Source organism: Gorilla gorilla, chromosome 17 (genome assembly GCF_029281585.2).
Source record: "Gorilla gorilla gorilla isolate KB3781 chromosome 17, NHGRI_mGorGor1-v2.1_pri, whole genome shotgun sequence".
Lineage (NCBI taxonomy): Eukaryota > Metazoa > Chordata > Mammalia > Primates > Hominidae > Gorilla > Gorilla gorilla.
Window position 1 is genome coordinate 39,253,848 of NC_073241.2, and position 14,156 is coordinate 39,268,003.

A 14,156-nucleotide genomic window follows, 5' to 3' on the forward strand; every position below is an offset into this window, starting at 1 on the left:
TTTTGTTGTTTGTAAGATCTCTTAACTTAAGATCTTCCCTTGTAGCAATTTTAAGTGTACAATACGGTATTGTTATCTGTATAGTAGATCTATGCTGTATAGTAGATCTTCAGAACTTCTTTATCTTGCATAACTGAAACTTTGTACCTTTTGACAATTGCCTCCCATTTCCCTGCTCTCCACCCCCAGCCCCTTATAACCACCATTCTACTCTCTGCTTCTACAAGTTAGGCTATTTTAGATTCCACATATACATGAGATCATGTAGTATTTGTTTGTGTCTAGCTTATTTCACTTAACGTAATGCCCTCCCTCCATGTCTAGTCATATTGTTGCAAATGGCATGATTTCCTTCTTTGTTAAGGATGAATAATATTCTATGTATGTATATGCCACAATTTCCTTATCCAATATTCCTTCAGTGGACATTTAGGGTGTTTCCATATCTTGGTTGTTTTGCATAATGCTGTAGTAAACATGGGTGTGCAGATAGGTTTTTGAGATCCTGATTTCAGTTATTTTGAATGTATACCCAGAAGTGGGATTATTTAGCAGTTCTATTTTTAATTTTTAAGAATCTCCATACTATTTTTCGTAATGGAGCTACCAAGTTACATTTTCACCAACAGTATATAAGAGTTCTCTTTTCTCCATGTTTCCCTCTCCAACACTTGTTATCTTTTGTTTTTCAAAAATAGTCATCTTAACAGGTGTGAGGCTTTCTTAATACATTTGTGCTGCTAAACGAAATGTCACAGACTGGATAATTTATAAAGAATAGAAATTTATTACTCATAGTTCCAGAGGGTGAGAAGTCCAAAATCAGCATGCCTTCAGCTTTGGTGTCTGGTGAGACCCTGGTCTTTCTGCTTCCAAAATGGCACTGTGTTGCTTCATCCTCCAGAGGGGATGGACACTGTGTCCTCATATGGCAAAATGGCTGAACGGGAATGAATACATTTTCTCAACACTTATAGAGACCCTAATCTTATACCTGAGAGCTCAACCCTCATGTCTTGATCACATCCTAAAGGTTCCACCTCTTAATACTATCACTTGGGTAATTAAGTTTCAACATATGAATTTTGGGGGTCACATTCAGACCACAGCAGAGGTGGTATCTCAACTTGTGGTTTTGTTTTGCATTTCCTTCATAATTAGTGATGTCGACCAGTTCTTTGTATATCTGCTAGTTCTTTGTATGTATTCTTTGGAGAAATATCTATTCAGGTCCTTTGCCTTTTTGTTAATGTGGTTATTTGTTTTTTCATTATTCAGTTGTTCTTTATATATTTTGTATATTAACCTCTTATCAGATATATGGTTTACAAATATTGTCTCCAATTCCCTATATTACTTTTTCATTTTAGGGATTGTTTCTTTTGCTGTGCAGAAGTCATTAAATTTCATGTAATTACACTTATTTTTGCTTCTGTTGCCTGTGCTTTTGGTGTTATAACCAAAAAGTCATTGCCAAAACCAATGTCAAGGAATCTTTTCCCTATGTTTTCTCCTGGGTGTTTTGTAATTTCATATTTTTAATACATTTTGAGTTGATTTTTGTATATGGTGTAAGATAAGGGACCAATTTTATTATTTTGTACATGGTAATCCAATTTTCCCAATACTGTTTATTGAAGAGACTATCCATTCCCCACTGAGTATTCTTAAGAGCCCTTGTCAAAAATTAGATGGCCATACATTTGTGGGTTAACTTCTCAGGTCTCTCCTCTGTTCCATTTTTCTGTGTGTCTGTTTTTATGTAAGTATCATACTGTTTTAATTACTATAGCTTTGTAGTATAATTTGAAATCAGAAAGTGTGATGCTTCCAGCTATGTTCTTATCCTCAAGATTGCTTTAGCTATTTGGGGGTCTTTTGTGGTTCCATACATATGTTAAGATAATTTTTTCTATTTCTGTGAAAAATGTCATTGGAATTTTGATAGATATTGCATTGAATCTGTAGATCCTTTTGGCAGTATGGGCATCTTAAATACATTAATTATTCCAGTCCATGAACATGGGATATATTTTTCATTTATTTGTATTTGTTTTAATTTCTTTCAACAATGTTTTATACTAGTCATTGTACAGATCTTTCACCTCCTTGGTAAATTTACACCTAAGTATTTGTTCTTTTTGATGCTATTGTAAGTCGTTTTGTTTATTTTTTTCTGAAAAACTTATTGTCAGTGTATAGAAACACAGTTGATTTTTATACATTGATTTCGTTAATTGCTGTTTTACTGAGTTTATTAGTTCTAATAGTTTTTTTGGTAGATTTTTAGGTTTTTCAAAACATAATATTATATTATCTAAAAACAGGAACAATTTAATGTCTTCCTTTTCAACTTAGATGTCTTTTATTTCTTTCTCTTCCATAACTGTTGTGGTTAGTACTTCCCACGCTATGTCAAATAGAAGTAGCAAGAGTGTGCTACTGTTCCTGATGTTAGAGGAAAAATTTTCAACTTTTCACCTGTGAGTATGATGTTAACTGTGGTATTATAATATATGGTTTTCGTTGTGTTAAGGTACATTCCTTCTATATCTAGTATGTTGAAAGTTTTCATTATGAAAAGATGTTGAATTTTGCTAAATGCTTTTCTTTGCATCTATTGAGATTTTTATCACTTGTTCTGTTAATGTGGTGTATAACATTTATAGATTTGTGTATGTTGAGTCATCCTTACAATCCAGAGATAAATTCCACTTGATTATGGTATATAATCCTTTTAATGTGTCATTGAATTCAGTTTGCTAGTATATTGTTGAGGACTGTTACCCCTATGTTCATCAGGGATATTGGCCTGTAATTTTCTTTTCTAGTAGAATTCTTTTCTGTCATTGATATCAAGGCAATGCTGGACTCATATAATGAGTTTGGAAGTGTTTCCTCCCCTTTAACTTTTTGGAGGAGTTTGAAAAGGATTGCTGTTAGTCCGTCTTTAAATATTTGGTAGAGTTCAACAGTGAAGCTATGTATTCCTAAGTTTTCTTTTGTGTGAGTTTTTGACTTAAAGTGTGTTTTGTCTGATACAAGAATACCCAATCCTGTTGTCTTTTCATTGCAGAAATATCTTTTTCCATCCCATTTTCAGCCTATGTGTGTCCATAAAGTGTGTTCCTTGTAGGCAGTGTATAGCTGGATTTTTTTTTATCCATTCGGCTACCCTGTATATTTTAATGGGAGCAGTTAACCCATTTACATTTGAAGTAAATATTGATAGGTAAGGACCTATTATTGACATTTTGTTAATTATTTACTTACTGTTCTGTAATTTCTTTGCTCCCTTCTTTCTCTCTTCCTGTCTTATTTTGTGATTTGATGATTTTTGTAGTGGTATGCTTTGATTCCTTTATATCTTTTGTGTATCTACTACAGGTTTGTCTTTTGTAATTATCATGAGTCTTATATAAAACAAACCATGAAAGACCCCAAAATAGCTAAAACAATCTTTTTCAGGAAGAACAAAGCTGGAAGCATCACACTTCCTGATTTCAAATTGTATTACGAAGCTATAGTAATTAAAACACCATGCTACTGGCATAAAAAACAGACAAACAGAACAATGGAATAGAATACAGACCTGAGAAATTAACCCATACCTGTATGGTCAGCTAATTTTTGACAAGGGCTCCAAGAATACACAATGGGGAAAGGGAAGTCTCTTCAATAAATGGTATTGGGAATATTGGATCACACAAAACAATCTGTTTTAAGTTAATAACAACTTGATTTCAATCACATACAAAAATTACCTGTTCACTCCCATGTGCTTTTTCTTATTAGAGTCACAATTTACATCTTTTCTATTTATATCTATTAGCAAATTATTTTAACTATAGTTATTTTTAATACTTTTGTATTTTAACTTTTATATTAGAGTTCAATATGACTTACATATCACCATTACAGTATTCTGATTTTGAAAATGAACTTATCTCTACCAGTGAGTTTTATACCTTCATATATTTTCATGTTGCTGATTAGTGTCTTTCAATTTCATTTTGAAGAAATCCCTTTTGCGTTTCTTATAGGGCAGTTCTAGTGGTTATAAATTTCCCAGCTTTTACCTTTCTGGGAAAGTCTTTGTTCTTCATTTCTGGAGAACAGCTTTGACAGGTATAGTATTCTTGGTTAGCACATTTTTTTCTTTGGCACTTTGAATATATTATCCCACTCTCTCTTGGTCTGTAAGAGTTCTGATGAGAAATCTACTGATAGCCTTTTGAAGGTAACCTTGTATGTAACAAGTTGCTTTTCTCTTGCTGCTTTCAAAATTCTTTGTTTTAGAATTTGACAATTTGATCATAATGCTTTTCGATGAAGACCTCTTTTTACTCAACCTCTTTAGAATCCTTTGGGCTTCCTGGATCTGTATGTTTGTTTCACTCTACAGGGTTGGAAAGTTTTCTGTCATTATATCATTAAGTAAGCTTTCTTCCCCTTTATTTTTCTCTACTTCTTCTTAAACACCAGTGTTTATATGGGTTCACTTGATAGTGTCCTGTAAGTCCCATAGGATTTTAAAAACCGTTTTTTATTATTTTTTTGTGTGCTTGTTCCTCTACTGGATAATTTCAAATAATCTGTCTTTGAGTTCTTTGATGTTATTCTGCTTGATCAAGTTTGCTGTTGAAACTCTCCATTAAATTTTTCAGTTAAGTCATTGTATTCTTTAGCTCCATAATTTTTGTTTGGTTCTTTCTTTTGGTTTCTTATGGTTGAATGTCTCATTTTATTAATTTATTTTTTAAAATTTAATTTAGTAGTTTATCTATATTCCCTTGTAGCTCACTGAGCTTTAAGATGGCTATTTTGAATTCTTTGTCAGCTAATTTGTAAGTCTTAATTTCTTTGGGGTCAGCCACTAGAGCTGTATTTTGTTCCTTTGGTGATGTCATATTTTCTTGAATCTTCATGTTCTTGAATTTTTGAATTTTTTTTTGATTATTCATTCTCTTGAATTTTTAAAAAGATGTCTTAAAATTTGAAGAAGTAGTCGTCTTCTCCAGTATTTACTGACTGGCTTTGGGCCAGAAGGATCTTCACCAGTGAACTGGGTTAGAGATTCTGGGAGTCTCTCAGAACTTTTCTATGGATGCACCTGCTCCATTCTTCTTATTCCTTATTAAGAAAGAAATCTTAGGATTGTGTGCCTTCTCTCTATCCAACAAAACCAGGCCTGGTACTGATAGCATTCAATTTATATTCCCTAAGGCAATGCCCTGAAGTACTGAACGTTGTATACCTTCTCCCTCACCAGTAGTGTCAAGCCAGATGCTAATATTTGTACATGTTGAGATCTGTGTGCTATCTGAAGGAGCTTGTGCAGGCCATGCACAGGGATGTACAAGGTGCTTTCCATAGGAAAGGGTGGTACAGGGTGCTGGGGAAGTTCATCAGTTGGTTGTGGGGGTCCTCAGGCAAGTCATCCTGTGGGGTTCAGTGGTGGGTCTCTTGGTGGAGTCGATGAGCTGATTAGTAGAGACTGTGACTGGCTGTAGAGAATTGCACACCAGTTGTTGTGCACTCTCTTCTCCCTGCTCCTAGACTTATTCCTTCAGTGCTCTGGGTGAAGTGAGACAGAAAGGACCTCCCAGCTAGCTAACATTTCACAAGACCGCAAAAATTAGGCACACACATCGCTCACTTTCCCTAGTAGTAGAAATTGCAGGCCAATCAGGCCTCTGTTGATACCAAGTTGTGCCACCTTGAGGGAGGGGTGACATGGGTAAAGTGAAACTACTTATCCTCTTTAATATTTTTACTCTTGGGTTTTTTGTTCCACAGTAGGGCTGGAAACTCAGCCAGATTCTGGGGCTCCCACAAAAATATTCCTGTCCATGGGTGCTTGCCAATATTGGTGTTTCTGTGGAAATGAGAGCCAAAACCTCCTATTCTGCCATCTTGCTGATACCATTTCTGTCCTTTTTCCTCTCAATTTGTAGAGTTGGCTTTGACATTTATCAAGTTAATATAAATAAACTGGTATGTTTCTGAGCAATATATGGTATTCCAATTGACTTCTTTTCCTCTCCCTAAGGAATATAAGTTTCTGTTTGTTTAAACTTATGGTTTTGGCCAGGCACGGTGGCTCATTCCTGTAATCCCAGCACTTCGGGAGGCTGGGGCAGGCGGATCACTTGAGGTCAGGAGTTTGAGACTAAACTGGCCAACATGGCAAAACCGCATCTCTACTAAAAATACAAAAATTAGTCAGGTTTGGTGGTGCACGCCTGTAATGCCAGCTACTCGGAAGGCTGAGGCACAAGAATCGCTTGAACCTGGGAGGTGGAAGTTGCAGTAAGCCGACATCATGCCACTTCACTCCAGCCAGGGTGACAGAGTGAGACCCTGTCTCAAAAAAATAAATAAATAAACATATGGTTTTATAGCATATTTTAATATCTGCTATGATACACCAACCTCACCCACTTTCGATCATATTCTTCAAAATCTCAAAATGTACATGGCAATTCAGTCTTATTTTTCCAAATGTATTTTAAAAATGTTTGTTGAAATCTTCAAAGCATTCTTTTCTTACATATTTTGAAATATACTTGTCAAAGGTGTAAAAGTTTCTACTGGCATTTTATTTTAAACTGTACTGAATTTTTAGACTAAATTTTGGGGAAATTGACATTGTTATCATATTGAGTCACCTTATTCATGCATGTAACAGATCTCTTCACTTATTTATACCTATTATTTGGTTTTCTATTTTTTTTTACAATTTTGTCAAGAACGGTCTTAAGCATTCTTTTTTAGGTTAATTCTTAAATACTTTTATCACCTTGTGACTGTGTGAGTCAATACTCCTTAATAAACTCCCTTTGATATATGCATCTATCTTATTAGTCCTGTCCCTCTAGAGAACCCAAATACAACTAGTAATGGATATTTACAAACAAATAAGCAAAAAGCTGCTGCAAAATTTTGCATAATAGAACTCTTGAAAGCTTTCTCTTTGAAATCAAGAACAAGGCAAATATGCCTACTGATGCAGTTTGGATGTTTGACATCTCATCAGGTCTCATGTTGAAATTTGATCCCCAATGCTAGAGGTGGGGCCTGATGGGAGGTATTTGGATTGTGGGCTTGGAGGAAGGAAGTCCGAGTCTCAAACCCTCAAAAGTAGGGAAGCTGACAGTGCAGCCTTCAGTCTGTGGCTGAAGGCCCAAGTGCCCCTGGCAAACCACTGGTGTGGGTCCAGGAGTCCAAAAGCTGCAGAACTTGGAGACTAATGTTCAAGGGCAGGAAGCATCCAGCACGGGAGAAAGATGGAGGCCAGAAGACTTAGCCAGTCTAGTCCTTCCACATTCCTCTGCCTGCTTTTATCCTAGCCACATTGGCAGCTGATTAAATGGTACCCACCCAGACTGATGGTTGGTCTGCCTCTCCCAGTCACTGACTCAAATGTTAATCTCTCCTTTGGCAACATTCTCACAGACACGCTCAGGAACAATATTTTGAATCCTTCAATCCAATCAAGTTGACACTCAGTATTAACCATCACACTAGGTTAAAGAGATTCTCTTCTATTCTTAGTCAGCCATGAGTATTATCATGCCTGGATGGTGAATTTTCTTCAGAGCCTTTTTCTTCGCTTAGGTAGAAGATCAAATGCTATTTCTCTTTTAATCTGCTATTACAGTGAATTACATTAATTGATTTCTTAAGTGAAAACAATCTTGCATTTTTGGGATTAAACCCAACTTAGATACAATATATTATCTTTTTCATATATTAATGGATCTATTTTGCTAATATTTTATGGATTTCATATCTATTATGTGTTACATAAGATGCCATTATTTTATATGTCACTATGAAAGAACAAAAAACTGTCAATGAAACTATGACATAACACTTTAAAAAAATTATCAGTGAAGGTCCAACAAGTGTAGCAGTATCCACAGGTGTTTTATTAATATATAATATATACACATATATATATGATTAATGTTTCTCTATGATTTATTACAAGGAATTGGCTTACACAATTGATATATAAGCTGGCTAAGGAAGTTCACAGTCAGTAGTGCAGGCTGTCAGGAAGAGAACATCATGGGCACAGGGTAAAGTTACTCTCCACAAGTGACAGTTTCTTCTCTCTCACTTACACACACACCTCCGACTAGTTTTCTGGCCTTCTAGTGGATTGAATCAGGCCTTCCCAGGTTATGGAGGATAGTCTCCCTTAGTTAACCTCTTTGATTATGGACTTTCATGACATCTGTAAACTCACAGCAGTGCCTAGATTTGTATTTGATTAAATAACTGTGATTTACAGCCTAGCCAAATTGACACATTGACAAAACCTTTTCAATTTTTTTGCTAATACAATTGCATCTTATTTCTTTTTGATTATTGTTAATGAAGAGGTATGTTCATTTTTGTAAGATGATTTTGTATCTGAATCATTTTCTAAATTCTTATATTCTGATAGTTGGTCATGGAGTTACTTTGGCATTCTCTATTGACGATGATATATAATCTGAAAATAATTCCATTTGATCATATTATCTGCAAATAATTCTAGTTAACAATCTTCATTGTATTTCTTATCTTATGGCATTGACCAGTACATCCAGTGATATGTTAATTAGTGGCATTCATATCAAGTGGCCTTGATCATTCTCTGATACTGGTGGGACTAAGTCTAAAATTCCACTATAAACGGGATGTTTGCTTTATTATAAATCCTTTAAGGATGTTTCCTTCCATTCCTATTTTTTTATGTTTTTAAAAATTATAACTAGGTTTTGAACTTCATGAAACATTTCTTTGGTGCCAATTGAGAAAACCATGATAGCAACCCACTAGTGTGTGAATTATACTTATTGATTTGTTAATGTTAACTACACTTTTAGGGTTTTTCTATAATAAACCTTAACCTATGTATTATATTTTTTCTATGCTATTTCAGTTGGTTAACACATTTTAAAAAAATAATTCATGTCTATGTTATGAGTAACATGGGGTTATAATTTTCTTTTCTAGCCTTATTTGATTTTGAAATTAAAGTTATTGTGACTTCATAAAATGTTTTAGATAACTTTTCTTCCTTTTCTACTTCCTAGAATTATTTTTCTAAGACAGGAGTTATCTGTCCCTTCAAAGTTGGCAGCACTTCCTTGTAAAATTTTTTGGTCCAGGACCTTTTTGTAGTTCCACTGTAATGTGTCATATGATAAATAGGAAGTTATCCTTCTTTTACAGTGAATTTTTAATAAATATAAACCCAAATATTTGATGTTACAAAGGGAATAAGATACCATTTAGCTATAGACTAATAATTAAGATGATAATTATTACATTCCATATACTTTTGAGTCGGTCTATCTAATAGGTTATACAGAAATATGTACAAGAGACAGCACCAGTGTGTTTCATCTTAAGCTCTCTCACAATCTCTGCACTTTTTATCCCTTAGGACATACGGGACGGTTATTAAAGTCTCTGTGCTTCATCAGTCTTTCCTTCCTGTTGCTGCACATCATTTTCCACATCACGTTGGTGAGCCTTGAAGCTCAACATCGTATTGCACCTGGCTACAACTGTGAGTATTATGGTGTTTTCTTTTATTGTGTTATATACGTGCATAATAAAGCTGTGTGTCATCGCACACATAGAAATCTATGCAATAATTAAATTATAAAATTCATGGAAATTTTTGGTCTTTGGCAATGCAGTGTAAATATATATAAAGAAGCTTTGCCATGGAAGATTGGGTCATGAGATGAAGTTTATTAATGACTCTTCAACATGTATTGGAGATCACCTCCTATCTGCATGTAAGACATTTTCATTGAGCTTAACCTGAAATTCAAGTTACAGACAGCCCTTGGAGCTTTCATTACAGCGAGTAAAAAAAAAAAGGTACAATTTCTAACATGATGAATAGAATATAAAAGTTGAATAATATTATATGAAATTACATGACAATGACATTAATCCTATTACAAAGAACAATGTTAAGATTTCTCATGTTTTTATGGGAAAAATGTAATGACACATGTAGTTTCTTTTCTGAATTGGAAGGTTTTTTTATTAGTATTTATAGGGAAACAGTATCTCTTAAGCCCCTTATATTTTGAAGTTATGATCTGAAAGAGTCAGTATACATGTTTTATCTAGATAGTATTATCATTTGAAAATTTACCTGTCATTGAATAAATCATGCTTCAGTTTTTGTAGGATGTGTGATTGTTACTTGAAAAAACAGAAGCAGTCAAGTAGGTGAAAGCAATTCATATGTTTTCAGTTAAACTAAAGAAACCCTGAGATATTTGAAATAGACTGTAATAACAGTTTTAACTTGTCAGTTTTTCTTTGAGGAACCCATTTGTGGGTTTGAAATTTCCTGGCCTTTCAGAAGCACAAGTACAAGCAAACCTGCTCTTCCCTGTAAAGTAAAAAGGAAATCAAAATTCTTCGTGGATCAAACAGTATTAATTTAAATACAGTGAGGAATCCTTTAGTAAAATTTATATACATAAACTATTATCCCTCACTGCATAACTGTTAGATAGAGAGCTAAAGTTAGTGTTCAATCAAGCCATTTTATTGATTTCAGAGTTCCTTTGATAACAATGCCTATCAAGACGATTTTTTAAGATCTATTTTTAAGGTATATTGTTTTCTAAAAACTGAAATATAATTCACACACCATAAAATTCACCCACTTAAAATATACAGTTCAGCAGTTTTTTTGTTGTTTTTGTTTTTGTTTTTTTTTGAGATGAGATGGATTCTCACTCTGTCACCCAGGCTGGAGCGCAGTGGCACAATCTCAGCTCACTGCAAGCTCTGCCTCCCGGGTTCACGCCATTCTCCTGCCTCAGCCTCCTGAGTAGCTGGGACTACAGGTGCCTGCCACCACGCCCAGCTATTTATTTTATTTTATTTTTTGTATTTTTTAGTAGAGACAGTGTTTCACCGTGTTAGCCAGTATGGTCTCGATCTCCTGACCTCATGATCCGCCTGCCTCGGCCTCCCAAAGTGCTGGGATTACAGGCGTGAGCCACCACACCTGGCCACAGTTCAGCAGTTTTTAGTATATTCAAAGGTTGTGCAGCTATCACCACTGTCTAATTCCAAAACACTATCATCACCCCCAAAGGAAACTCCATGCCCATGAATAATTATTTCTCATTCCCTTCCCAGCCATCTCTAGGCAACCACTAACCTACTTTCTGTCTTTATTAGATTTGTCTATTCTGGACATTTTGTCTATATGCAATTATACAATCTATGACTTTTGTATATGACTTCCTTAATTTAGCATAAAGTTTTCAAGATTTGTCAATGTTGTAGCATGTATCAATACTTTAACCCTTTTCTTGGCTGTATAATATTCAATTGTTAAAATGCGGTTTTAATGTTTGATTAAAAACCACATGTTATCCCATTATTAAAATCTTGATGAAACACAGTGTTTAAATAAGGGTACTTTGGTTATGTTATCTTGATAAAGAGCATTTATTATATTTCACATCTTATATTTCACCAGGTTCACATCTTTTTGGACTTAATAGAAATGTTAGCAACAATAATGTTAGTAGTAGTATTATCTTATATGATACAGTGCTTATTAACCAAAAATCCTTTGGATATTTCTTAATAAGGCACTCTCAGGACCATAAGGAAGAATCTTATAACTAAAGGTGTTATCCAGATAAAAGGCTTTTTCAAAAATGATGAGTTCTTCATCATTAGAAATATTTCATTATAGGATGCATCACAACTTATCAGATTTTTAAATTTTGAGTTTATATATATATATATATGTAACTTATTCATGTCTGCAAAAAAATTTAGGTTGCTGAGTAATATAGGAAGGTGGCTGGAGGGTGGAAGTGAAATTTATGAACTCTTCTGACTCACAAGAGTCTAAGTGTTTCTAGTTCAAATTGATGATTTTCCATAATTCTACAAATATCAAAATAAAAATATGATATGAAATCCTAAACCAACATTCTTTTCTCTGCATTTATAACTGTAGTTACTCTATGTTCTCCTCCACAGAGTATAGACAGACAGGCAAGCTTACATACACACACACACACACACACACACACACACATTTGTTCTTGCTTTGGCTCCTTCTTCCCAGGCAAAAAGTCACAATACCTGGACACTTCAGGTGGGACCTCTACTAGTACCATGAAGAAGGGAGTGGTGAAGGGAGGTGATGGTGAAGGGAGGTAGTCATCTCAAGTGTAGTCACAGCTGGCCTCTTGACCTGCCTCTTTCCAGGCCTTCCTTGCCGAACCAGTATTAAGGAGCAAGGTCTGCCTCTCCTAACCTCGCTCCTAAATATATGGGCTTTGATATTTCCATGTCTCTGTCAAAGACAGTTTTTATTCATACACAAATGCCCTCTGCAGTCATCCTGTACTGCAATACAGTTTGAACATGTCAGCATCTAACATAACATCTTCCCTTTCCTTTTTTTTGCTATCCCCAGATGAAAGCTCTACTCTATGAGTCATTTAATAGAAGTCATAATAGTAAACTTTATTTCCATAAAGTTAAATTCCAATTTGAAGTTTATTTCTGCAAAAGGTTATAGTTCCAATTTCAAGTTCCAGTATTTTTGATGAAGTAACCAGTAGAGAAGGGATATGTGAAAGACTGAGTGAAAAAAGAAAAACTTGAGTGTTTTACTTCCAGCCATAGGAAACTTGAAGGTGGGTTTATAGAAATCATAAATTTCTTCGGAAAAACTCGTGATGCCTGTAATCGCATTGGCTCATCAGGTGTTGTAGATTTTTTTGGTTTAGTTTTATGTGTAGCATTTAAAATTAATACTTTCTTGAAAAAGGGTAAAAGAGAAGAACAAACAAACTTCAGAGCTTTGCAAACTAATTTAGTCCAAGATTGACACAGACCAGGTTTTCAGCCCAGAGCACTTTTTAATGATCAAGTTATATAAACTGAAAATACTGTTAGCGTGGGTAATGGAAACACTGACTTTTAATTTAGAGTTGACTTCACTTTACTAATGTTATTGTTTCTCAAGCATTTAGAGTTATGATTATACCATCAGAGATGTAAACACAACTCAGTCATTTCGATATCCCAAATTTGAAGTTTATCCTTTTTTGGCATCTGCATAGATAACATAGCGAAAGTTCAAATAAAAAGACAAAACCTGTCTTGGTCATCAGTGTTGTACATTTTGAATGTTTTTTGTATGTTCAAGACATTGGTAAATTAAAATTAAAACCTAGACAAGTCAGGTTACCCGATCATATTCAAGTAGTATTCAAATTCAAGACCACCAAGCGCTCATTTATAAGTGTTAAATTTTGTTTTCCTAACAACTTCTTTCCCCCATTTAAAACGCATACCCTCACCCTCATTATCGCAAAAGGTCCCGGCATCTCTTAGGAATCTGACATAAGTTTTGGTGGGACAACAGTAGCATTTATAAATACTGAGTCATTGAAAATTCTTGTTCCTCCAGAGTCCTGTGAATATTAACTGGCAGTAATAAAGATTTTTTCAAACCACCCTATTTAGATTTTGACTAGTTGGCAGGTCTGTTAAAGGTGCCGTTGTGCAGAACTGAAACTTAACACCACTCCCTTCTGCCTTTTTTTTTCCCCCTCATTTCCAAAACAGTGTTCTTATAAGTAAGTGAGGAGTCCATGGGGGCAGGGGACACCTCTGTAAATTTTGCTCAAACATATGTTGTGCCGCTTACTAAAATATTTTCATTCCACCAAAACTATGCTACTTAAATAAATGTAAACCCGGTTTCAATTATGTCATTACAGATTACATAGACGTAGTTTGTTTGACTCCGTGTTAGATGTGTGGCGATGTTAGTGAAATTTGAAGGCCAGTCTGGATTCTTGTGCTGTGCTTAAAGCATGCTATTGATTGAAAGAAACTTTTGAGTTAGAAACTATATAGGGAAAATTTGTGATGATAATATCTCCTGTTTATAGAGCATCTATGAACCATGAGACCCTAGGGATTATTCTATTCCTTTTTCTTTTCTTTTTTTTTTTTTTTTTGAGGCGGAGTCTCGCTCTGTCGCCCAGGCTGGAGTGCAGTGGCGCGATCTCGGCTCACTGCAAGCTCCGCCTCCCGGGTTCACGCCATTCTCCTGCCTCAGCCTCCCGAGTAGCTGG

The 14,156-nt window shown here is 34.9% G+C and overlaps 1 protein-coding gene across 2 annotated transcripts in view; it reads left to right on the forward strand.

Annotated features, from left to right (window-relative positions):
- PIEZO2 (piezo type mechanosensitive ion channel component 2) overlaps nt 1-14,156 on the forward strand; it is a 479,685-nt gene that overhangs the window by 159,462 nt on the left and 306,067 nt on the right. For both annotated transcript variants that reach the window (XM_055368035.2, XM_031003780.3), the window contains exon 3: nt 9,446-9,571. In XM_055368035.2, coding sequence (XP_055224010.1) covers nt 9,446-9,571 — 126 coding nt within the window. The remainder of the gene's footprint in view (nt 1-9,445; nt 9,572-14,156) is intronic.